Source organism: Malus sylvestris, chromosome 10 (genome assembly GCF_916048215.2).
Source record: "Malus sylvestris chromosome 10, drMalSylv7.2, whole genome shotgun sequence".
NCBI lineage: Eukaryota > Viridiplantae > Streptophyta > Magnoliopsida > Rosales > Rosaceae > Malus > Malus sylvestris.
In genome coordinates this window covers 20986740-21014666 of record NC_062269.1, presented here as the reverse complement: position 1 = coordinate 21014666, position 27927 = coordinate 20986740, and the positions used below count along the sequence as shown (strand labels likewise).

Below are 27927 nucleotides of genomic sequence, written 5' to 3'. Positions count from 1 at the left end.
AAGAAACAAACAACTGTTTCTCGGTCTTCAGCAGAAGCGGAGTATCGTGCCATGGCTTCTGCAACTTGTGAGCTTACATGGATGAAATATTTGTTGACTGACTTACGAGTTGATCACCGCATGCCAGCAAAGTTATATTGTGATAATCAGGCTGCTCTCCACATAGCAGCCAATCCCGTGTTCCACGAGCGTACCAAACATATAGAGATTAATTGTCATGTTGTTCGTGAGCATATTCAGTTAGGAGTCATTACGACATCCTATGTTCGTACTGGAGCACAATTAGCTTATATATTCACCAAGCCGCTTGGACAAGGGGCTTTTCGATCATTACTGGGCAAGATGGGTGTGATTGATATTCACACTCCACCTTGAGGGGGAGTATTGAGCGACAATATCTTGGAGTATTGCTGATGATTGTTCTCTTTCCTTAATTATAGGAATAGATTGATACGTGTAATTTATGTATAGTTGATTTCCTAGAATAGCCTCATGAATATTGTATAAATCTTGTACTCCTTATGTATAAGACGTTGAATGAAATCAATTACTTTCGATATTTAGCTTGCAAGATCTGAAACCTAGGACTGCAAACCCTAGCAGGTCGAAACCCTAGCAAGTTTATATTTTAACAGGTTGCACACAAGAAAAAGGAGAAGGAAGACACGAGAAAGAAAAAAAAAAAAATTGGAGAAGGAAGAAGCAACAATAGGTTGTAATTCAACATTATTCCCTCTCTTCTTAATTGGGGTCAAGGATAAATCTATCAACAAATATCCATGGGGCTAGAAATCTGTTGGATCATGAGTAGCTATAAACTCTAAGATGGCTCCGCTGCTAGTCATACTTACATACACTATTCATATGATCTCTAATCTTTACTCAATCAATTAATTAGAAACATTGCTCGCAACCAAACTTCCATCCAAATGCCACATTTAGCGAAAATCATACTGATACAGAAGTTGATGATGATGATGGTGAAATTCATTGGTTGACCATTATAGTAAAGTCAAATAAGATTAGAGAATTTTTATGATGCTCCCAATATAGAATATTTCAGATTTTTTTTACCATTAAATTTTTTATTAAAATAAAAAAAATTAACGGTTAAATAATTTGAAATATTACACACTCCGAAACACCATAAAATTTTCGCAAAAACTAACCGTTGATCAGCATTGTGTCGCAATTAAGACTACTAAATTGTCCACCAGTGACTCTCTCTTTGTCCTCTCTAGTTCACACGATTTATACCCTAGGCTCACCTACATCCTACCACAACCTCCATCAAAATTAAAAAAATGGGCCTCAAAAGTCCACCGTTGGTAGGCGCCAACAAGTTTTATTAAAAACCCAACCCTATAAGTTTTTGCTCGACAACACTCTATATAAACGCTTTCAAGTTCCCATTGCTGTCTCATAACCATAAGCGCTTTCTTTTTCTCTCCTCTCTTCTCTTCACATTCGCAACCAAAGACCACACGTAAAAAAAAAGCTAAAAGCAGCTTTCGGATTGCGAAAATAGTCAAAACCCAAATTTTCAGTTTTGGTCGATATCTTTTTTATTTTGATATCCGAGATGGATTACCAGTATGTTCTTGGTGGGGTGTTGGTTTCTCTGCTGGGCTCTGTTTTCTTCATGATCATCAACACCACTCTCAGCGGCGAGAAGAAGAAGGTGGTCGAGAAAGTTTCCAACGGCGTTAACGGAAATGATTACGTGAGGATGCCGTCCCAGAACGGTAATTTTCAACCGGAGAGTGCCAGTGGCACGGACGTTGTCATTGTCGGTGCCGGAGTTGCCGGTGCTGCCCTTGCTTACACTCTTGCGAAGGTGACAAAATAATTCTCTCTACCTAAAGAATGAATATTATGGTTTTTAAACAGTTTCCAAGTTCCTAAATATAATTATTTTAGTTTTAAAAAATTAGAATTATGATGGTGAATGAATGAGAAGAAGTTTCCTGTTTGGTGACAGAGAAAATTAAAGAAAGGGGTGTGATATCCACACCCTTTTTTACTTCTCTCACATATTTTTAGTTTTCGACCATCGGATCGGATGAATTAAAGAAAATCAACGGACATAAATTAACAAGGATGTGTGAGAAGTAAAAAGGGGTGTGTGGATAGCACACCCCGTAAAGAAAATTTGCATTTCATTGCTGTTGAACAGAAGATGCAGTCAATTAATCATAACTAGAATTTGTTAAGCACGTTTTACATTCTATTCTCCTCAACAACCCAGCTAAGCTAAAAGCTAATTAAGCAGTCTAAGCTTCAAACTGTTTTCTGACTTTTTCTTTTTTATTAATCTCTCGTTTTTTAAGAAGTACAAGGACTTAAATATATGCTATGAGTTTTAAATGAACTCTTTCTTCCTTTGATTTGTTTGTTTTGGGAGAAGATTTCAACAGTGCACTCCAATTTAAGAATGCTAGACTTGGGTATCTTATTGTAAATAGTTCTTTTTGAGAATGCTAGCAAATTAAGCATTCAGATCTTGGCTAACAATCTTTGATCATTTGAGCTTTTGAGTCTAAACATATGTTTTTCTTCATTGTTACAGGACGGACGCCGGGTACATGTGATCGAAAGAGACTTGAGTGAGCCAGACAGAATTGTTGGTGAACTATTGCAGCCTGGAGGCTATCTCAAATTGATTGAGTTGGGTCTTGAAGGTAAGCAATTGCTTAAAATAGTTTTTAATCATTTTTCATAGTTTCTATTCTAATTTAGTAATTAGTACTAAATTTCTCACGCATCGATTTTGATCAACAATCTTTATTGTGGCTTGCAGACTGTGCAAATGAATCCATTGACGCTCAAAAAGTATTTGGTTATGCTCTCTACAAAGATGGGAACGACACAAAACTGTCTTATCCCTTGGAAAACTATCCTTCAGATATCGCCGGAAGAAGTTTCCACAACGGGCGTTTCATCCAAAAAATGCGTGAAAGGGCTACAGCTCTTAAAAAGTACTTCCCATTTTTCGATGTTTCCGTGGTCTTTCAATTGTTTTGATATTTTATATTTTTCAATATGTTGCTCATGTCCCTCGAATTTTCTCTACAGCGTGACACTAGAGCAAGGAACTGTGACAACCCTAATTGAAGAAAAGGGCACCGTCAAGGGTGTGATGTACAAGAACAAGGCTGGAGACGAGATGAGATCATATGCTCCATTAACAATAGTATGCGATGGGTGCTTTTCAAATCTCCGCCGCAATCTCTGTACTCCAAAGGTTGACAATCCTTCTTGCTTCGTCGGTTTGATCTTGGAGAACTGTGACCTTCCTTATGCAAACCACGGACACGTGATTTTGGGAGACCCTTCACCTATCTTATTTTACCCTATTAGTGGTACCGAAGTTCGTTGTTTGGTAGATGTTCCCGGCACAAAAGTACCTTCAGTAGCTAATGGTGAAATGGCCAAATACTTGAAAAATGTGGTTGCTCCTCAGGTATCTATTATTTGCTTCACATTTAGAACTTCTAATTTCTAGTCATTTTGATCTCAATCTGACAAATATTCAACAATCGAAAGGGACTAATCCGAGGACTTTGGTATTTCAGGTTCCCCCTCAGCTCTTGAGATCTTTTCTCGCAGCAGTTGAGAAAGGAAACATCAGAACAATGCAAAACAAAAGCATGCCCGCTACTCCTCAACCCACTCCCGGTGCAATTTTATTAGGGGATGCATTCAACATGAGACATCCTTTGACCGGAGGAGGAATGACCGTGGCTCTTTCCGACATTGTTCTTCTAAGGGATCTTCTTAGACCCCTAACTGATCTCAACGACGCACCAGCTTTGTGCGAATATCTAGAATCATTCTACACACTTCGCAAGGTATAAATCAGCATTCATATGCATTATTTATGTTCTCTTGTTAGACAGTTTGATAGGCTATGTTATAATATCCTTCAAAGTCTTACAAACGTTACACTTGACATATCTTAGCAAACAAACATATGTATCTTCTTTGTGAAATGTTTGCAATTTCTTCTTTGTTGATAATCATGGTTTGTTTTGAATTGCAGCCTGTGTCATCTACCATAAACACATTGGCCGGTGCTTTGTACAAGGTGTTTTGTGCATCACCTGACCCGGCAAGACAGGAAATGAGGGAAGCTTGTTTCGATTATTTGAGCCTCGGAGGCATATGTGCAAGGGGACCAATATCTCTACTCTCTGGCCTTAATCCTCGTCCGATCCACCTTTTTCTCCATTTCTTTGCCGTGGCTGTCTATGGAGTAGGTCGCTTAATGATTCCATTCCCTACGCCTAAACGTGTATGGCTCGGGACCAGATTGATCTTGGTACATTCACTAAATATCCCAGACTCCCAGTACTTTCTCACATCACCATGCTTGTCAATTACAAAATGATTCATACTTAAACTTTTCACTTAAACTAAACTTTATGATTTTTTGTTTTCAGGGTGCATCAGGAATTATATTCCCCATTATTAAAGGTGAAGGAGTTAGACAAATGTTCTTTCCTGCAACAATCCCAGCATATTACAGAGCTCCTCCTCTTCAATGAAGAATTGGAAACAAGCATACATGAAGAGGATAAAAAAATGAAGAACCGTAATCACTTTTAATTGCTACGAGAAACTAATTGTATCTTATCAGCAGAAACCTCCCCAAAAATAAAATCACGGTGAGTGGTTAATGCCTGTAAACAGGAGAGAAAGCAATTACATATGTTCTTAATTCTTTTTAGCATTTGTTGTTCTGCAAAAAGGGAACAGGACTCCCTCAAGAAACTTGTATCAAACTCTAGCAGTTCGTAAAGAATTCGCACTTAATCTTTAGCTTAATTATGTTCTACACGTTAAAGATATTCAACTCTTGCACGTTTCCAACCTTTTTTCAAGTTTCTAAGTTTCTAAGTTTCAACCTACCCTAGCTTTTGGATTTTCGTAGTTTCACACGAATATGCTTTTGGGGTCAGCTGATTCTGGCTTTTCAAATCCCAACTAACACAACTTTGTCTCCATTGGCACTGGCGATCCACATAGGTATGCTCTATCCGTCTCGTCAACTATTGCTACACATGCAACTGTCTCATGTTCATTTAACGTTTTCTTTTAATTATAACTAGCAAGATGCTTAACAAAATGCCTCAAAAGACTTGAGATGTCCAAAAACAACTAGCCAAAGTGGTATCCAAGCTTTATCTTGTCTGCAAAGAAAAATTCTTGGATGGGAGTGATCCTTAAATGTATATTCTCATCCCTACCTAGCACGAGGCATTTTGGGATCTCACTGGCTTCAGGTTCCGTAGGAACTCCGAAGTTAAGCGAGAAAGAGGTCAGAGCACTTCCAAGATAGATGACCCACTGAGAAGTTGCTAGTGCTTCCAAGATAGATGACCCACTGAGAAGTTGCTAGTGAGTTCCCAAAAATAAAACTGTGAGGGAATGGTAAGCCCAAAGTGGACAATATCATGCTACGGTGGTGGAACGGGTCCGGAATATAGTGGACCTGGGTTGGGATGTGACACTATATATATTTGGAGGGACCACATAAATATAAAAGGGCTGAATTGGTAGTTGCTTTGCATTATGTACATACATATGTTCTTGTTTTGTCCACTCCTTTTGTCTCGTATTTTTTTTCTTCTTGTGCATAATTATTCACACGTCACACATTTGGCCAATAAGGTAGATTTTTGAATTATCAATTTTGGCGTGCTGTGAAGAGAAAGATAACCATAATACGGTGATATGTGACATTTCAGTATATAATAAAAGGCAAAGGGTCCATGGGAAGAGAGGGCCATATAACCTAACGCTTGTCCTAAATTATTAATTGTATATGGTTCAATTTTGGTAGGCTGAGTCTGAACTTGACCTAACTTTTATTCAACTCGGAATTCGATTACTACCTCAAGTCTCCTTCCAAAACTTCTCTAAATTGCTAATTCCAAAATAATCCAGCCCACGTCATAACTCAACGATATATAACATATAATAAAGGACATGATGGGATGCATGTGATGCAAGTTTTTTTAGGTGGCGATGTAAGTTAGAAAGGGGAAATGTTGTGGCGCGTGAGGTGGTGTTTAACATCGGAAAGTTAAATTTTGTATGAGCTTATAAGAAGTTAGATCACATGGTTAATAGGTTCTTCGGTGCAATCTCAGCTTCATGTAAGAGAGGGAAAAAGAAACAAAGATTTAATAATGAATTGTGTGGGTGGATTGCTTGGTGGTAGTTAGGGACTTCTTTTCCAATATATTATGTCCTGATTCAAACTCTCATCGTCAACTTTAATGTAGATTAATATAGAATATCGCTTGTACTAAACAGAAAGTAAATAATTAACTACTATGTTAACATTAGATTTAATTTATAATTCAACCAACTTAGGTCCTTTTTGGCATTGTTTTTTTCACCAAAAACTGTTTCACTTTGAAGTTAATCAATAAATAAGAGTATTAATTTAATCAAACTTAATAATTTTTTTTATGTGTGGTGGAACATAATTGACTGGGCGGTAGAGTCGTGGAAACACATGTTTCTTCTATATTTTGGACCTTAGCTCCATGGAACAATATACTAACTACTACTGAAACATGGAAGAATTTAAATCTTAGATCAAAACATTATGTATTTAATTCATGTGCTACACTCATTAATTTTTTAAAAATGACATGGTTTAACCTTCTACAATCATTTTATTCCTTGGATAACAAAGTTACCGACACCATGTACTACTACAAACACTAAGCTTACACCACTACTGCCATTGTTGTTACCACCACCACCATCGCCCCCGTTGCCTCCACCACAGCCATCACAATCGCCGCCACCACCATTGCCATCACTATTGTTGCCAACACCGTTGCTATCATCGTTGCCGCCACCACCACCATCACCACCATAACCACAGTTGCCAACACTACCATCACAGCCATAATCGCCAACTATCGCCGCCCTTACCACTATTGTTACCTTTATACCCCAACCACCACACCTCACTATTAGCACCACCATCATACCTCCACCTTTGTTGATCCCATCACTACTGCCTCCGCCACTACCACCACCACTAGCCTTGTCACTGCTGTCATGGACACCACCCTCACTACCAAGTTATTTTTTTCATTATATATCACCTTTTTTTTTTAATTTATAAAATGTTTTTATAATACTTTTCATACTCAATATACTTTTAAAAGACAATTTATTAAACGTCCAACTGCTTTATTTTATAATTAATTATAAAATAAAGCACAACAAAAGCAACTTTTTAAAAGAGCACAACAATTCCAAATTAGCCCTTAGTTATTAGCATCTCATTAAAGGGTGGGCATCAATATAGCTGATGCAAGTTTCAATGGCCAATTTAGTTTCGTTTTGACCAAAAACAAAGCCGGTTTTTATTTTTTGTAAATGATCCTCAACCAAACCGGACCGATCACTTACATGTTTGTTTTTATAGTACTACTTTATTTTACACATGTACTACTCTTAGTGGCTAAAATTTAGTGAAATGCTGAAGGTTGATGGAACTTTGAAGTTATTGATTCTTGAGTTGCAACTAATTTTTAAGTTGAAATATTGAATTGGGAAATTTTATTTGAACCCATATAATTTTTTTTATACTGAACTTAAATTTTAAATTTCAATTGTCTTTTTTATCCTATTGTATAATTATTGTCACATTCCGGCCCGGTCCCGTTCTACCACCGTAGCACGATATTGTCCGCTTTTGACTTACCATTCCCTCACGGTTTTGTTTTTGGGAACTCACAAGCAACTTCCTAGTGGGTCACCCATCCTGGAAGTGCTCTGGCCTCCTTCTCACTTAACTTCGGAGTTCCTACGGTACTCGAAGCTAGTGAGCTCTCAAAATGCCTCGTGCTAGGTAGGGATGGGAATATACATTTAAGGATCACTCCCCTGGGTGATGTGGGATGTTACAATTATAATCAAGTACAATATGAAATTAATAATAAAACCTAAATTTATCAATAAACCCACACTTTATAATTAAACCTACCATCACTCCTTGTTTATCCTACATTCATTCCGACTCAAACTCTAATAGCTATTGCAAACACCAAATTTCTTGGATGCTAAACCCTTTCTATGGGTAGAAGTATTAATAAATTGTTTGGCATATTAGAAAGTAAAAACTATTTCTTGGGCATTACAATTTGTTGTCGTGCTAGTTTGTCCTCCCATATTAAGCAAGCATTAGTTACCGTGCTCTCTGACCTTCCAAGAATAAGTTGTTAGCCCATGAAAATTGAGGCCTTTGTTTTACTAGGAAGATTATATGAAAAAGATCAAATAAGATGCACACATAGGAGATGCAATAGTGCTGTAAGAAGGCTCCAGTTGGAAATCTGAAACTTAATGAAAATTTTAAATAAGATGCAGTGAAGCAATTGGTAGGAAAATTCAGAGAAAATTTTCAAAAAGCTCTGTCACTAAAGAGCCAAAAACAAGGAGGAGACAAGGGACTAAAAGCGCTATTTCAAAGAGCTCAAGGTGGGAGGGGAGAGAAATGACCGAAAAGATTTTTGATCTCGAGTTTCTTTAAAAACACAACTTTTGATGTATCTTCCTAAACTCAAGAAAATCTATTATTCCTACATGCAAATAAAATCAAGGGGAGATGAATATCAAGAAAACAAGAAATTTAAAAGTGTTAGGTTTTAACAAGATTCATAAACAAGTAGAAACTTCACCAAATTATTTAGTTTGGGATTTTATTTTCTAAATGGGTGTAAAAATAAATCTACATTTTAAATTGAATTTGGGAGGGTAATTTAGATAATAATTTTGGGTTTAAAGAGATATTAATTCTTTAATTAAAAATAACAAGGGTTTAAAGAGTAAGTTGGGTGTAAAAAGAAGTTACATGGGTTCAAATAAAATTTCCATATTGAATTTTAGGATGGTTAAATGTACTAGAAAATTAAAAATAATTAGCAAAAGTTTCTTTTTCTTTTTTTTTTTTTTTTTTTTTTTGCGCAATTGGGATTAAAAATTCAAAAACATGTTAAATAAAAAAATGATTATGTTAGGCCCAGATGGATTGAACCAAAAACTAAAGGCAGTTTTAACGAAAAGCGCTTGACACTATTCATTCTTAATCAAAAGGACATTTTGTGTATGAAAAATTCATAATGGATCAAACTGTTTTCTTTATTTACTCTTATGCCATTTTTATTATTATAGCGGGGTCCACAATGATGTTGACATTTTCTTATAGAAATACATTATTTTACATGATGCTATTCAACTTATGTTATTTTGCTACCAGCTCCTTATGCTTCCATCATGTTGTCGATGTTATGCAGCTCTTCTTCTGTCAAATTGTTCCAATACTGTTCATCTCCTTCTACCAGCTTTGCATCTCTTTCTCTATCTTCTTTCACCCTGTAGTACATTTTTGTTGTTTCTTCTTTGAAATTTTGAGGCTTCTAATAGGGCTGATGACTGATCATTGTCTTGTTGTAAATATACATTTCTTCTTCTTCTGCTACTAATACCATATCATACCTAAAGTCTTCAAACTCATCTAAGGCAAACATTTGGATCCCTCGAAATTTTAGAATATTTTTGTATGAAGGAGTCCACTTGTGTGGAGAGATGGGGAATAGTCTAAAGGGTTCTTCATTAATCATGGCTATATGTCTAGCTTTCTCCTTATGCATATGTACATATCAATCTGGAGGGCTATTAATAAAACTTATGCAAATTTCTTTCCAATTTTCTAGATAATCTTCTGCTACTTTATAAGTTTTTCAGGAAATGATTCTAATCGGAAAATATAGTTAATGAATATTTTATCAAGATAGCCAAACTCTAATAGTAAGGCATGAGTAACTTCTACCACATTATGCTTTTTCTGATGCTCATAACTAAAATGCCATGGTCTAAAATCTCTCATGTTAATCCTAGCCACAGCTATGTTAACCTCTGGTTTACGAATACAATTCTATGTACTATCACAAAGGCATGGTGGATACATCTTTGTAATAATATACATCCCTGGTTTTAGATCAAAAATGGACTGATACAAAGTACATTGTAATTGTAATTGTAACTCCTTCATGGACTGTGATGCTTTGCTCAAGATCTCATTTTGCATATCTGGTGGCATTATTCTTAATTTTGCTTTTGAAATTTCTTCTAATAAAATATCATCTAATATTAAGTCTGAAGAGCGCAAGAGAACCTATGGGTAACCAAAGTAGAATGTTTGCACTATCCGAGTATCAGGATAGTGGAACCAGATGTGATGTAGATAGACGGGCAAAGGGTGAGACTTGATGACCCGTTGCTAGAGCGAGCTCAAGCTGAAGATGAGGATTGTTGGGTGATGTCTATTTTAAACTACCTGATGAAAGGAATCCAGCCATAAAATCAGGTAGAAGCAAGAAATCTCCGAATGAAAGTAATAAGATACGCAATTGTCAATGACACACTTTATAGAAGGTCATTCGCAAGACCTTACCTCAGGTGCTTAAATCCAAGGCAATCTAAATAGGTCCTAAGTGAATTACATGAAGGAATGTGTGGGAATCACGTCGGAAAAAGAAGCTTAGCACATAGAGCATAACTCAAGGCTACTTCTGGCCATACATGGCTCGAGACACAAAGTAGTATGTAAGGAGGTGTGATAAATGCTAGAAGTATACCCCGGTTGTTAGACAACCCGCTGAAGAACTCAATCCAATTGTATGACCCTAGCCATTCACAAAGTGGGGCATGGACATTGTAGGCCCGCTGCCGAGGATGTCCGGGAATAACAGGTTCGTCCTTCTCGCCACATACTACTTCACTAAGTAGGTAGAAGCAGAAGCGTCCGTTTCTGTTACATAAGATGACATTGTAAGATTTGTATGGCGGAACATTATATGCTAGTTTGGCATACCAAGGGCGATTGTGACAGATAATGGGACACAATTCGATAATCGAATATTTAGAAGTTATTGCACAAAGAAAGAGATCGCATTACAATTCTCTTCCATAAGTTATCCCTAGGGCAATGGCGAAGTAGAGAAGACAAATCAAACGATTTTCAATTACTTTAAGAAAAAGTTAGAACAACTCAAAGGAAAATGGCACTAGGAACTCCCCAATGTACTGTAGGCTTATTGCACCACAAAACAAAAGCTAACAGGTGAAAGCCCATTCTCTCTCGCTTATGGCACTGAAGTGGTTATCCCTATAGAAGTCAGTCTACTTATGGTTAAAACATTAGTTGTGGAAAATTGTCAAGAATGATCAACAGCTAGCCCATAACCTCGACTTAGTTGAGGAACAATGAGAGATTGTCGCACCACGGCTTGCGAACTACCATAACCAAGTTGTCACTTACTTAAAAAAATGGGTTAAGTCGAAAAGGTTCAAGATAGGTGAATGGGTATTGAGAAAGGTTATGGAAAGCACCAAACTTTTGAATGCAGGAAAGCTTGGACGCATATGGGAATGACCATATGAGGTGACCAAAACCTTTGGAAAATGAGCTTATAAACTCAGGCATGTTGAAACAGGTCGGTATGTGCCATGCCCTTGGAACATAAATCATTTCAGAAAGTACCACATTTAGCTTTTCATGTTTATGTTTTCCGCATTTAAATTTCTGTTTCCAACAATGTTGAAGGGTGAATCCTTTTTTGTCTTCATTGCATGTCAAAGGGCATATCCCTAGATGTCTATTGACATCTCATTATTGTATGATAAATAAAGTTTGCACTTCGTTCAAATCTTCAACTAAAGTCTAAGGCTGAGAGCATAAACCAAAGATCGAGAGCCAAACACCTTAGGCCAAAAATATGAGGCTAAGGATTGATGATCGACTCAAGATCGAAAACCCAAGATCAAATGGGCAAAGAACCAATAAGGATCAAAAAACCTAAGATTGAGTAGGAAAAGAAAATCCAAGATCAAAAGGGTGAAGACCCAACCAAGGTCAAAAATTCAAGGTCGAATCGGTGAAGACCTAACCAAGATCGAATGGGTAAAGACCTGATTAAGAGAAGAATTCAAGGTCGAATGTTTTAAGAACGATAACAAAAGGGCGAATTAATAAATTTTTGCAAAGAACAATTCTCCTCCTCGAATATGTCGTGTGTTTGCAGAGGAAAAAAAGGGCATTATGTGTGCAAAAATAAAAGTTCAAGTAGTGGGACATTATTTTTCCCAACTGTACAGGGGAATATCTTTTATTAACAACAGGAAAAACTCTTGGATGTTGGATACATAATCCAATAAAAGATGAGAACGAAAGAAGAAATGAACTTACTAGTCATTTGGTCATCCTAGTCGAAGGTGAAAACAAGGGCAACATCACTACTAGATATTCTAATAGCAGTTAGACATAAGGGCCCAACTTATTACCTGAAAGATTCAATCTACTATAACGGGTTAGGTTTATGGAAGGCAATGTCGCCTTAGCCTTGGAGCGAAAATAGCGTAGGCCTTGTTTGAAACCATTATGTATGCCATTTGAGTGAGCAGCGAACATGGTACGATCGGCAACCATCAATTCCCCTTTGAGACGATCCACCTAGTGTTCGCCATGCTGCAAGTATCCCCTCAAAATTTCACGTTCTTCCAATAACAGGGAGTAGTCAAAGCACCGGGGGCAACGCGGATGGATATGGGGAGGTGCGCGAAAAGGACCTGCTTCATCTCTTGCATAAGGGTCTGGAGAATGAGCGATAGAATTAGGAGCCTAAGTTGCATAACTCCTCCTCAGAGATACCCTTCTATTAGCAACAGAGTCAGTAGCCCGAGTTGCTTAAGTCATCATCGGAGAAATCTTTCCATAAAAAACGGAGTCAATAGACCATTTTGCATCACCCGACCTTGTTCGAGACCGGTACTTGGATTCACGAAAGGTGTTAGGAACTTCAAAAAAGTGAAAAGCCCTCCCTGGCGAATGAGAAGAAGAACTAGAACATAACTCGATAACATTCGTAGAGCCCTTGGAACCCCTTCGTGCATGAGGGCTCCCATTTTTTGGAACATCAGCATAGAGCAAGAAATGGAGTTTCACTCTTCGATTATTAGCCATGAAACTCAGGTACTACCTACTTACCCTCAACACCTCTTTATATAGAGACATTTCAAGATTACTAGAAACAAGAATTCAAAATCTAAGATGATCGCATCTTACAAGGATAAGTTAATCCCTCGTATAAAAACTCAAATTTAAGGATAAAAGAGATTGCTCTCATTTATTTAAATCTAAATACCGAAAGGAATGGCGAGAAATTGCCTGGGCAACGAAAGGGCCAAGGCACAACTTGTGAGCGAAAATTATACTAAGATATAACAGATAAAATAAGTAAAAGTATGGACAACATAAGTACAAACACAAATGGGCTTTTAGCCTATTAGAATAGATCGTGCAATCACATTAGCTACTGAGCGCCAAAATAAGGGCCAGACCGAAAGCCTCCACAGCCTGAACCCGAAATGGGTCCATTATTAGTGACAAATCCGCTGCCTGGGATAAGACCAGAAGAAACAGGTTCATCTAAGGGCCTTCAATCCTTAGGATCCATCCCTTCGTACCACTCATATCCACCAGGCTAAATCCCCATATGGTTATCGTACACGTCTGATCGACTAAAAATCGATGTTTAGGACGCTACTGGCTTTGTACCCAACCAAATCTGAAACTAGAAGCCATCTCTTTACGTATCTGTTCCGTGTTCATCTCGCGCTTAATGGCCCTTACTAGTTTTACCTCGACCAACTCTTCCTTCGCATGGTACACTTTAGACGTCATAGTAACTCGAGCTCCCTCTAAATATATGATCTTTTCCTTATATTCGTGAAGTTTAACTTGATGCTCCCTGACCTGCAGCTAATTAAAGCTAAGGGATTCCAACCTGGCAGCTAGTCTGTCTGATTTTTCCTTCTAGAGTGCAACCATCTGAAAACAATGGTAAGGTTAAAGCTTACAGGAATGATAAGATATACCAAGAATGAGAGAATACCTTCAGAAGACAATGAGACTTATAGGAGTCGAGATCGTCATCGAGCATTGCCTCAAAACGACTAGCGTCATTAGGATGAGTCAAGCTTCTCGCTACAACATTAGCAGCATTTGCATTGTCCTAAGATTATCGCCAAGAGTGACGAAACTCCTGTCTCATTTTGTGAACTTAGGCCTCCAAACTTGAGATGAATTATTGGACATGTTGCCACTAATCGAGTTGAAGGTAGGAGTGACCAACTGCCATTGCATGGGTATTAAGATCGTGCTGAAGATAATCGGCGAACCACGCCTAGACTTTTTGGGCCTATCCATCAAAGGACGTTTTTTCGACCTGCCCGCACTTCTGGGCACTGGAAGGTTACAAGGAAGTGATGTAGCATAGCTAGGCGGGGGAACGTCAGGAAGCGGTGAAGCCATAGCACGAGAATAATCTAGGTCAGAGTCCGTTTCCATTTGCCCTGTCTCCTCGTCTTCTTCTTTTTCGTCTCCTTCTTCTGAACCCTCTATTCGAGAGTCTGTCACAAGAATGGAAGTGTCTACGTTGAACTGATGCTCAATATCAATAGTGAAGAAAGATTTCAGTAGAGGGTCTAAGGATAAGAACCGGTCAAACAAACAGTATGGGAAGTAAATGATAAAGTCATATAGATAAGTGATTTGAGTAAGAATGTCAACAACTTCTCTAGAGCTTTATACCTTCCTCGCACAAACCTTTTTAGCCAACAATTTTGGCCTTACGAGATTATCTATTTTGGGTCATCCAATAAAGCTGGGAAAGAAGCTCATGGTAAGTTATGTTTACATATTTATGGAAAAGCTGATAGCAAAAGTAAATTTATATACCAGGTTTAGGACCAAAAGTAAAAGGGATAAACAGTTGAGATAGCTTGGTAACCTTCCAATTCCCCAAAATCAGAAGAGGACGGTTCTTCCAATCTCTGGCTCTCAAGGGATCCAATGACAAGAATTTCTTGCGATACCTAAGTTTAAAATTAAAGAATTTCACCCTTAATGGTGATCAAGTCGAAAAGATAGAGAAAATCTCTAAAATCTAAGGATACGCCTAGCTTTAGACCCAAGGCCAGGAAGTTCGACATAATTAAGTAAGAGTTTAGGTTCAGCTACATAGGGTGAGTATTTGTGAAGAATAGGATAAGATGGATCATGGGGTGGAGCATTAAACTAATGGCCCCTAAGTGGTCTGGAGACAAAACGGTGGCGGTTGGGATACCGGAACCCCAATACATGTCAGCTCTAGCAGGAAATGGGCTGAGGTGTCATCTAGAACATGATATTGGTCACGAGCCTTGACGATCTCAAAGTGTGGTGGAAACCCACCATATTTAGACCAATGCGTATGTCTCAACATGGAGAAAAAAAATGTGAGATTTGTCAGCTACAATTAATTCAAGAAGATAAGAAGAGGAATTTGGACCCCTAAACGTAAGTGGAATTTTTTAAATATTTGATAGTCCCACAGGGAGGAGTTCGAAATAGAAAAATTACATGTAAGCCAAGAGGCCACACTTAAAAGAGAAATCACAGGCTTGTTAGAGAACTAAGCGAAGGAACTAAAGAAAAGCTGGGTAATCATGGGGAAAGGAGAAGTGTAATTTATAAGAAGAGAAATGAGTGCATATGAAGTTTGGACATAAATTTTCAACCCTACGGAGGATGGATAAAACTCCAATTAAGAGGACAAAGGTTGTAGATAACCCAATGGATAGGATAAGAAGTGTAAGGAAGGTGTCCTTTTCTCATATATATTTTAGTGTGTAGTTACAATCTAGGTGGCGGGAGACGACGATTTGACAACGAGAGCGAAAGAAGAAAGCTTGTTCCGGAGCACATGTTCCAAAGTTGGAGAAGCGCACGTGATGACAAAACTTAACTAGGCAGGAAATTATGAAACATGTTGAACCCAAGGTAATGACACATAAATATGTATATATGCGTGTGCATAGAGAGAGAGAGAGAGAGAGAGAGAGAGAGAGAGAGAGATATATATATATATATATATAAATGTATGAAAAAGTGTGCAGAGATATGCATGTTGGTGCGTAGAGATATGCACATATGTATGTGTGTGTGTGTGTGTGTAAGTGTCGGTGTGCCAATCAGTGGTAAGAGAACTACAGTTGATTTTATTTGGTTTGTAGACTCTAGCCCTTTCTAAGTATTTGGTAATGATACCAAATTCTCATCTAAGTATTCAGTCAATATTACAAAGATGTAGAAATTAACATTTCATTTACAGTTCTCTTACTTATGTTGTCTAGGTATGAAATGGTATGAACTGTTAATTGACTATAGGGATGCCAATCCTATGGACTTATTATTTCTTCCATCGAATTTTGAAACGGTTGGTAATGGCTAAGTCTTCTTGCTATCATTATTCCCCTGCAGAAATTCTCTGGTTAGGAAATCAGGGATGCAATTTTGACTACCTTTGTTGTATTCAATTTCAAAATCAAAAATACTTAATATAGCTTGCCATCGTGCAAAAATCTGTTTTGATGCAATGTTTTGAACATCTTTTTGTAAAACATGTTTTGCAGATTTGCAACCGACTCTGACTAAAAACTTTTAACTTAATAAATCATCTTCAAATTTGCTAATGCATAATACTATAGATAATATTTATTTATTAATAGTACTATAATTACTTTGTGCTGGATTCCATACTCCTGAATAAGAAACAAACAATTTGTTCAGGAGATCCGGAAGAAATTGGCATTTAAGAATACCTCCGTAACCAATTTCAGAGGCATCAGTTTCAACAATCTTGAATGAATTAGGAGTTGGAATGCCAAGACAGGGCAACGCCTTAACATGTGACTTGATCTATTTGACTATGGAAGTATGAGTATTTGACCATGGTGAGGGATTTTCTTTTAGACGATCAAACAAAGGTTTGCATTGTTGCCTAAAATGTGGATAAAATTCTGCAACGTAATTTAAAGATTCTAGAAATCTCTGTAATTGTGTTTTGTCAGTGATTTCATCTGGGAACTTATCTGCAAACTAAATTACTCTATTTATTGGTTGAATGGTTGACTGGTGGATATTGTATCCTAAAAACCTAATTTTGGTATGGAATAACTTAATTTTGGTTGCTGAGACAACTAATCCATTTGACTTAATTATCCTAGCAAACATATTTAAGTGTTTCCAATGCTTATCTATCAATTTGGAATAAATGAGAACATCATCAATATAAACAATTGAGAAATGATTGTATTAATTAAATATTTTGTTCATGATATTCTAAAGAAATTCTCTTACTTATGGAATTGAATGAACTCTTAACTTTCTAGTAAAAACATTTCATTATGAAGATAAATACTTAGATGACTACAAATATAGGGATGATATGGTATGAACTGAATGGGGCGGAATATCTAATGATAATTAGTAATTGAGTTATCATCTTACAAAGATGATACCAAATGCTTAGATGGCTCAGAATCATTGGTGCGAATATTGTCTGATCTTATCTGTTTATTGCAGCATATTCCCATATAAATGGATGTTGGCAGATTCCAATCTCCAAAGTCGACACTGTCATGTGTTTGAAATTCTTATTTTTGTTCTTCATTTACTATGTCTGGAATTCTACTTAAACTGGATCTGGAGCTAGTGATTCCTACTTGTCAGTTGATCTTATTTGTTTTGATACCAATGGGTCCTGGGAATCCTGGTTATCCTCCACACCAAGTAATTGATTTTAGTTTTATGTTAATCAAGTCATTGATTAATTCTTGTTGGGTGACTATTGAGCTAGTTTCTACTACTTTTAATTTTCTATTGACTAAGGAATTAATTAAATCTTGATCTCGACCCACCATATCGGCTAATGTGGATCCAGAAAAAGAATTCCTACTTGGTTATAAAGATTTGTGTGACTGGGTTAACTCGTGTAAGTGGACACTAGATTTTCTGGCTAGAGGGTTAAAGTTGATTTTAACTGTTCCGTCAAAATAATGTTCTATGTTGTCTAGGTTGACTAAGCTATTTTGTATGCTTACTGGTTTTCTTTCATTAATTAAACACCAATATGAAGGTAGACTAATATCTAACTATTTGATAGTTCTAGGTATTTTGATGTTTGCATTTCTTGATTGGTTTGTATCAAGAGTGTGTGGTCTCTAGGACTTTTAACTAAGGCTTGGAAATTCATGTTTGTTCCTGTGACTTTGTAGTTTCACTAAAAATTAAAGCTAATGGTTGGACTCCTTTAAGTACTTGGTACCCTGAAGTTTTTATGTTTATTGTGAGTGTTTTCAACATGTGGGGATCTGAAAGACTTATTGTGAGATTTGGAAAACAATCAAAATGAATTGGCCCGTTGTAAAGACTTGACTCAATCATTCCAAGAACACTATCATTTTGGAGACATAACAAAATAGAGGTATTGAGGCCTTTTCTTGTTAAGGGCTTGACTGCTATTTGGACTAGACCTATGTGAATGTAATTGTAACCATCTTTTCTATGAGTTTTAATTTGTTCTGGTGTGAATAATTGATAAGTTTCATGTTCTTTACTAAGAGCATAAGCTTTTTCAACTGTTTTAACGTGATATTCACTTCTAAAAAAGGCTACTGATCATTTCTTTTTGTAAATGTTTTTACTAGAAACCTTGGGGATATTCCAATCTCCAAAGTCAACATTGTCATCTATTTGAAATTCTAATTTTTGTTCTTCATTTACTATGTCTAGAATTTTACTTAAACTAGATCTGGAGCTAGTGCTGGCCATTGAATTAGATCTAAATAACCTACTCATAATGCTCAAAATGTAGGGTTTTTAATATATAGAAATCTTATTGGCTTTACCTTCCTCGCTTATTTGCTAAACTCTCTCTCCGCTCATGCAATCTGATATTGCCAATCATATGGACTTATTGTTTGGAACACGCCTTACTGTTTGGGTTGAGAGCAAACAATCCTACTTAGAAAGTTAACAAATAAGATCAACTATAAATGAGAACTTGAATGATGAACATAATCTCTGATACCAAATGGGGCAGAATATCTAATGATAATAACGATGATTAGAATTGAAGCAAGGGCAATGATGATTAGAATTGAAGCAGGGGCAATTATGAAGTAGAATTATGAAGTCAAAACAGGTGAAGTCTACAGAATCAGATCAGTTAAGTGGTGGGATAAATTTAACCATCAAAAGACCATCAATCAGGTCCTCACCAAATTTCCCATTACTCCACCTCCAATCATTCCAGCACAGCCATCACTGCCAATCATCCTGGAACAGTCATTATCGGACATTAGTCCATCCTCATCCCTTAAGGGTGCGTTTGGTACGCAGACGGAACGGAACGAGACGGGACGGAACGGGACGGAACGGGACGGGACGGGACGGAACGGGACGGGACGGGACGGAACGAAGGTGTAATTTTTGAAAAAGACATGGGGTATATTTGTCTTAAAATGGTAAAACATTGTGTTCCACATACGTGGAACAAACCCGTTCCAGGGGGGGAGGTGGAATGCAAAAACACCCAAAATCTGTCCCGTGGAACAGCCCGTTCCACCCATTTTTGGCGCACCAAACGCGGGACGGAACGCCTCGTCCCGTTCCGTCCCGTCCCCTCCCACGTACCAAACGCACCCTAAAGGAACAGTCAAGTCTTCCCAATCATCAGGCTCAGAGAAGAATAAAGCCACTCAACTCAAAGATTTAGCACAACAATTACTTGCAAAAGCAGCGATGCTCCACACTAAAAAATAAGAAGTTTCAGACTCCGAATCTTCAGATGTGTCCTCACAGCAACCAACCAAGTCAACAAGTCAAAAAACACAGTCAGCTAAGTGGGTCAACTACCAGGATTCCTAGGACCCATTTGCATAAAGTCGTGTGAAAACTTCAGTCACCATGTGAACACTAAGACAATTACCATGTGAAAATTCAGTTATCTTTCCAAAGTCACCATGTGAAGCATTCAGACAATATTTGCACCAATAATTCCAACAAAGCATGGAATTATTCAATCAGCCAACACATTCCCACCAATGATTCTGATAAAGTTCGGAGTCATTCAATCATCCATATTCTACAGTGAAAGCAACAATTATTCCAATAAATTTCACTGTTCATCAATAGTGAAAGCAAGTCATTATTCATCAATAGTAAAAGCAAGTCATCCAAAACCTTTTTCCAAGTAGATAAGAAGTGGACTCCGGAAGAAGAAAAAAAAAGAGTTTGGAATTTCCACAATTTCTTAGTAAAAACTTTCTATGAGTTCACACTGTACCCAAAGAAATCAAAATTGCGAACACTTTTAATTTTCAAATGTCAAGGATGCATGCGTGCACCAATATCCTTTTCATCAGTCATTTCTTATTTGCTGACTCAATCATCAGTAAATTAATTGTAAGTCTCAGTGTAAGTTTTGTAATAAAACTTATTTTCAATTTATATATGCATCATTACTTTGGATTCATTATTTTCATTATGAATAATATTTTCATAACAACTAATTTTGAATGGTATAATTTCTTACACACAGTCAATTCATCAAGTACCGCTAGTTTAAAGTAAACACAGATCAATCATTTGTACTCATTTATAACAGTTGGTTTCATGGCATCTTTAATCCTGGTTATCCTCCACATCAAGTTTCCAATTATTCAATTAACAGTTCATTCAATTCTAATCATCATTACCTTTGGTTCAATTGCCATCATCGTTATTATCATTAGATATTTCGCCTCATTTGTTTTAAAATTGTTTTGAAAATATTTCAGTGTTTGGAATCCTGGTTCAGAAATATTTCATTGTTTATGTGCATCCTATATATATATATATATATATATGTATGTATGCATATGGGATAGAGATTTATATAATAAAGGGTAAATTGCCAAAATGGTCCTTGAGATTTGCATAACTCATCACTTTGGTCCCTGAGATTCCAAATCGATAAAAATGGTCCCTGAGATTGTCCACCATCCATCATTTTGGTCATTCCGTTAAAAACTCTGTTAAGTGTCCCAGAGCTCTTGGCTGGAAGTTTGGGCAATTTTTAAAGTTTCGTAACTCAATCGTTTCTTAACCAAATTCGACCCATAATATATCAAAATGAAGATAGGAAAGTTTAGAATAAGATTATACCTATTTCTAAGTCGAATAGTTGCCGAAGATTTCCGGAAAATAGCCTCAAAGTTGACTGGTCCGAGTGAAAACTTGAAAACTCGCTGGAAACTGGGTAAACTTTAAACGTTCATAACTTCTTCAATACTCAACGAAATCAAGTGATTCATAAACGAAAATCATAATTCTCGATGAGACAAAAATAATGGTACCTTTTTCGATGGATAACTCACCATGGTTTAGCCGGAAAACGGCTCAAAAGTGGTTATCTTGGTCTCAAGTTAGCCACTTTCGAGCCGTTTTTTGGCCAAACCACGACAATTTAATAGTCAAAAAAGGTACCATTCCCTTCTTCTCATCGAGAACTATGATTTTTGTTTTTGAATCACTTTATTTCGTTGCGTATTGAAGAAGTTATGAACGTTTAAAGTTCACCTGGTTTCCGGCGAGTTTTCAAGTTTCACTCGGACCAGTCAACTTTAAGGGTATTTTCCGGCAATTTTCCGCAACCATTGGGCTTCTAAATAGGTATAAGCTTATTCTACATTTTCCTATCTTCATTTTGATATATTACGGGTCGAATTTGGTTAAGAAACGATTGAGTTACGAATCTTTGAAAATTGCCCAAACCTCCGGTCAAGAGCTCCAGAACACTTAACGGAGTTTTTAACTGAAAGACCAAAATGATGGATGGTAGACAATCTCAGGGACCACTTTTATCGATTTGAAATCTCAGGGACCAAAATGATGAATTACGCAAGGAGTGTTGTTCGTAAGTTATGCGAAGGTTATGCCAAAGTGTAAGTTGGCTTTCATATGCGAAGAATGTCATTGTGCGAAGAGTACTTTCACGAATTACGTAAAGAAAGCTAGTAGAGCATTCATAAGTTAGGCGAACGAAATGGAGGCTTTGGTAAATTTACCTTCGGTAAATTTGGCCTTAGAAAAATTGACTTCCACAAATTTGGCCTTAACAAGTGCTTAAAGTTTTAGCTTGCCTTAGAGAATATAATTTCATGGCCTCATGCGATTGAAAAACTCACTCTTCCCCTATTTTGCCTTAGAAAATATAACTGACTTGAGCGTCGAAGTATCTTTTGCAGGTACCCCCTAGACGAGGCTTTGGAGAAAGACAATTCGTGGACGCCCCTTAATTCAACGAACGTGAGGATTGCGGTCAACGAATCTATGGAGGTATTTCCTCGTGTAGGAAATTTCGCTTCAAAAAATACAAGGGTTAATGCTTTTAACCAATTGCGCGAAAAGCCCTTTGCCCCGGTGTCAAGCATAGCAAAAACAAGCCTGCTGCTCCCGCTCCGCTCTCCCAGAGGGTCACTGTTGTGAATCTGAGTAGATAACAAGAGGTAACAGACTTCGAAACATGGACAAGCAATGCAACTGAAACAAAAATCCCCCAATGGTTAAACACGACATGGATTTCGCGTGGCCTCGGGTGGATACGGTGTTACATCAAGCTTATACCCTTGAAAAACTAGTTCTAATCTGGAAAGTAAAATTGAAAATCTCCCAACATAGAAGGGAATAAATTCCTCCGAGAATTGAAGCTTCATATTACTTCTTGTGATGGTCTGAAAATCATCTGGAATCTCAAGGAAATATTGTGAAGATTATTTGTAAATGAGTGCATCACGCCCAGGCCCGACGCCAATGTAATGGACGGGTACACCAACCAGTTCTTCTATCCTTTCCACGTACTGACGTGCGGCCTTTGGAAGGTCGGAGTAGTTTCTGACAGAAGAAATATCTGTCTTCCATCCGGGCAATACTTCGTATTCCACCTGAACATAGAAAAGCAGTAACTAACAACAAGATTAAACATGAACATTAGAAATCAAAATATAAGCAGGCGACGAAAATTCAGTAAAAACGTAACATCTAAATAGAGGGGAGAGGGGACGACATGCCTTTAGTTGCTCAAGATCACGAAGGTCTGCAGGGAACGATTTGATAGGGGTACCATCAATCTGTTTGTAGGCAACACCCAACTGAATTTCGGGAAGATCAGACAAAACATCAAGTTTGGTGAGATTGAGAGAAGAAAAGCCATTAATCTGACAGCAATACTTCAGTGCTGCTATATCAAGCCAACCACAACGACGAGGGCGGCCAGTAGTTGTGCCAAACTCCTGACCAGCAAACCTAAGGAGGTCACCCCCATGACCCAAGATTTCTGTGGGAAAAGGACCGGAACCAACTCTTGTAGTGTACGCTTTCACCTGCAGAGACAAAATTCAAGTTAGCAACATACACCACCACCTCAATTGGCCTTTGTACAATTCCATTAGTGAAGCAAAATATATAGGCAAGAAGAAAATAACTAGAAACAATAATGTAAAAAACCTATATACTGTAACCCGAAAAAATAAAACTATATTCAGGCCAAGGGTGACAATGACTACACCAGTCAAATGAAAATGAAATTCTGCAACTACAAGAGTAACATCTACTTACCACTCCAACCAGATCACCTAAAACTCTGGGAGCAATTCCGAGACCAGTGCAAATCCCACCGGCTGACGGGCTAGAGGATGTTACATAGGGGTAAGTTCCAAAGTCAATATCCAACATTGTTGCTTGACCCCCTTCGACCAAAATATTTTTCTTCTCAGAGATGGCTTCATTCACAACAAGCACAGTATCAGCAATGAAGGGTTCCAATCTCTCAGCAAATCTCTTGTACTTTTCAACCTCTTCTTTGAGCACATGGGGGCCATACTCAAAACCTCGGAATCTTGATGCAACGTCTGATAATAGAAGATCTAGCTTCTGAGGAAAAGTATCCATGTGCCTCAAGTCACTCACTCGAATTCCATTTCGGATAACCTTGTTAGAGTAACAAGGTCCAATACCTCTCTTGGTAGTGCCAATGAAAGATTTAGCAAGCTCAGATTCTCGAAGTCCATCCACTACTTGGTGAAAATCAAATAACAGGTGAGCACGATCAGAGACCAATATTCTTCCCTTGCAGGAGACTCCATTAGATTGAAGGCCATCAATCTCTTTAAAGAGCCCTGGAAGATGCACCACAACTCCGTTCCCAATAACACAAAGAGTTTCTTCATTAAGAATACCCGAGGGAACAAGGTGAAGTGCAAACTTCTTTCCCTCTGCATTGTAAATGGTGTGTCCAGCATTAGCTCCACCCTGAGAAGATAATAAAACTCATGAGAAAACAGCAAAATGTGACCACACAAGTGCAAGATTTTCTGTTACCTGACAACGAGCAACGATGTCAAAGTGCTGGGCCAAGATGTCGACAAGTTTTCCTTTACCTTCATCACCCCATTGGCAGCCCAACACCCCGGAGACCTGGGTCAGTGACTCAATTCGATTAATCCCCTGGTTGGGGGACCCGTCAACACTTAGAGGCGATGGGGTGGCAATTGAGGGCTTCACCGAGCATACGACGGCATTTCTCAAGCGCTGGAGGAGAATCGGCCTGCGGTGGTGGGGGCCAAAGGAGCGGGGGCTGGCGAGTGGACTGGAGTCCAGGGCTCTCAAAGAAGAGAGGTTGTTCATGGTGAACCCCTGAAGTGAAAAAGAAAATGTTTAATTAAAGAGACTCATCTCAGCTGTAATTTATAACCTGCCCCTTTCAGTTTAAACTTTAAAGGATGATTTTCTTTAATCCTAGTTCTTGTCAATCAGTGACGAGTAATAACACATACAGACAGACAGTAAAGTCGAAACCCTTTCCAAGCAGATGCTAAAAATACAAAAAGATGTTAAGCTTAAAGACCTCGATATCCAGCTTCGAATAGTTAGCAAGTATCTGCAAAACCTTCCCTTATATGCTACAAATTCTGACCTTAGCTTAGGAGCAATGGAATTTGATTATAATTATTCAGACTACAACAATACCCGTTAACACATCCGAAATTCTTTAAGCCGCGCGATATTGCTCAATATATCATGGAGTATTAATCAATCAGATAACCACAATCAAGACGACAAAAATAAAAACAAAAGCAAAAATTCCATGCTGAAATTAGAAGAGAAATTTCATTTCTGCTGTAACGAAATTGACATTAGAATCAAGCAACCAAGTTAACAAATACGAATTTATAATGAATCTGTGAAATCAAATAGTTAATCCCTATACAGCACCACTGCAAATAGCATAAGAAAATCGAAATTAACCCTAAGGAAATTGGGAGAGAAGAATCTGAAAAGGGGAATACCTTTTGGCCCTTTGAATTACTGAAGGAAAACCCAACAGAGGAAAAGCCACCAACTCCAAGACTGTTCTGGGATGTTGAAGAGAGAGAGAGAGAGAGAGAGAGAGAGAGAGAGAGAGAGAAAATCAGAAGAAATAAAGCAAGAGAAGCAAAAGGAGGAAGAAGCAGCAGCAAAAGAGAAGCAGAGGAAGAAGAGGGGGAAATGGAGAGGCGGGCTTGGCAGTGAAGAATAACCTTTCATATCCCTACGACTCCAGGTCAGCGTCAACCGCAACCACTCAAAATATAGCACGTGGAAATTGTATTTTCAAATTAAATTAAAACTCAAAGGTTTGTCTCAAAATCACAATGGTTTGTCTTGTATAGCCTCCAACCGAAATAGCTAAATATAATTTTGTTCAGAATTATAGTTCTACAAAAAATTATTTTTAAATGATCAGTTTCAGGTCATATTCATATACAATCTCTAACTGAATTGGCTAAACATAATCCCCTCAATAATTTATTAGTTTTAACTTTATATTTTAAATTTATTGGTTAATAATTAAACTACCGTTGGATATTTTCAAATTTAGTCATTGAGTTTAAATCAATTATTATAACTGAGAAGCTGTGCCCCAAAAAAGGGGCTAAGAGGAGAGCTACATTTGGCCAAATAATAGTATGGTAGGCTCCATAGAATTATAACCCAGTCATCAATTGGAGAGAAATTTTTTTGACAAATCAGGTCATTTTTGGCTCTTGGACATTTAGTTTTTTTCATTGGAGATGACCTTAATAAGGGCTGGTTTGAGATTGTGGTTTTTTTTTTTTTAGTACTGAGTGATGAGATTGTGGTGTTTTAAAAAGGAAAACATTTTGAATAAAAAAATTGGAACATCAAATGTCACATCCCGGGCTCAATTTCGCTGTAGCACGATATTGTTCGTTTTGGGCCCCGACCACGCCCTCACGGTATTGTTTCTGGGAACTCACACGAGAACTTTTCAGTGGGTCACCCATCATGGGATGCTCTCGCGCAAACTCGCTTAATTTCAGAGTTCCGATGGAACCCGTAACCAGTAAGCTCCCAAAAGGCCTCGTGTTAGGTAGAGATAAGAATATACATATAAGACTTACAAGATCAACCCGGGCCCCCACCACATCCCAACCTCGGATCCACCGTAGTACAATATTGTCCGCTTTGGGCCCTGACCACGCCCTCATGGTTTTGTTTCTGGGAACTCACGCGAGTAAAATTTCCCAATGGGTCACCCATCCTAAGAATGCTTTGGTCCATTCTCGCTTAACTTCAAAGTTCCTACGGAACTCAAAGCTAGTGAGCTCTCAAAATGCCTTATGCTAGGTAGAAATGAGAATATACATATAAGGCTTACATGATCCACTCCCCTGGGTGATGTGGGATGTTACATCAAACGTGTTTAGTAAAACAAAAAAAGTTCTTCTAAAAATAAATAAATAACTGTTGTCAATGATAATAGAAAAATAGAAGCAATGTCTTCCGCAAAGCATAGTAATCAGTGTCTAATTAATTAATTTTCAAATAACAAGTATACTCTCATATATTTTACAAAATTATAATCATTGCTCTTACATTATTCTTATCAACAGTTATTTATCACATTAAACAAATTTTTAGTCATTTAACATATTCACATCAATTTATATAAAAGTTTACCAAATACCCAGACACTTTTTTTTTTTTAAAAGCACTTTTACAAAATAAAATAAAGTGTTTACAAAACATTCAACAACTTTATTTTACAACTGTTTATTCTCACAACACAGTAGAATCAGTATTTTTAAAAAGCAAAGTAATGCCAAACTAGGGGTTAATTACACTAACACTCCCTCAGGTTTATCATGTTTTTACAAAACACCCTCACGTTTGAAATATAACACTAACACCCTTTGAGGTTCTAGTTTACTTTCACCTAACCCCTTTAAGGCTGACATCACCTTAAAATATTTTTTTAAAGACAAATTTGCACTCATTTTTAATTAATTTAAAAAATAAATGAAAAACCTTTTTAAGAATCAACATAGGGTTTAGGGCCTCCCTTCCGCTTTTTTGCCACAACATAATGAAAATTCTTAACATGCTTCACCTCCTCCCTAGCCGTCCTCACAAGAAGCTACTCCTTCGTCTCAATTTTTTTATCAATTAGCCTCTCCACAAGCTTGGCCTCACACTCCGCCATAAAAAATATGAAAACCGCCAAATTCCTAAGAATCTTCCTCACGAAATGCAAGTTGTCGTTGGAAACCTTGAACTTTTTTATGCCAAATTCTGGAGAAAATTTGAGTCCATGGTAGAGGAAGAAAGATAACAATGTTTCTTTAATTTTCTTTTTATTCTTTTTTATTGTTTAATGTAAGATTTTTATTTGGATTTTTATTCTATTTATTCAAGGGGTTTTTTATTTTTAAAAAATATAATTAATAACAAGGGCAAATTTGCCCTAAAGGGGTAACTAAAACTTCTAAGAGTGTTACTGTTATATTTCAAACGTAAGGGGGTTTTACCCGCCAAACTAACCATAAATTACGGGACTCATCTCTACTAATTAATAAAACACTCATTGTCAACCAAAATCCTATGAAATTACCAATTTAACCCTCTAATTA

General features: G+C 37.4%; 2 protein-coding genes across 2 annotated transcripts; one reads left to right on the top strand and one right to left on the bottom strand.

Annotated features, from left to right (window-relative positions):
* Positions 1-1401: 1401 nt before the first annotated feature.
* LOC126586692 (squalene monooxygenase SE1-like) lies at positions 1402-4827 on the top strand. Its single transcript, XM_050251620.1, has 7 exons — positions 1402-1837; positions 2570-2681; positions 2801-2978; positions 3076-3463; positions 3576-3851; positions 4043-4321; positions 4443-4827. The coding sequence occupies exons 1-7, from the start codon at positions 1583-1585 to the stop codon at positions 4545-4547; spliced, it is 1593 nt and encodes a 530-aa protein (XP_050107577.1). The 5' UTR covers positions 1402-1582; the 3' UTR covers positions 4548-4827.
* A 17691-nt stretch (positions 4828-22518) lies between these two features.
* Positions 22519-25525, bottom strand: LOC126586693 (adenylosuccinate synthetase 2, chloroplastic-like). Its single transcript, XM_050251621.1, has 5 exons — positions 25303-25525; positions 24335-24649; positions 23573-24265; positions 23026-23337; positions 22519-22899 (listed from the first exon to the last, which is right to left on the bottom strand). Exons 2-5 carry the CDS (start codon positions 24638-24640, stop codon positions 22729-22731), a joined length of 1482 nt encoding a protein of 493 aa, XP_050107578.1. The 5' UTR covers positions 24641-24649; positions 25303-25525; the 3' UTR covers positions 22519-22728.
* Positions 25526-27927: the final 2402 nt, after the last annotated feature.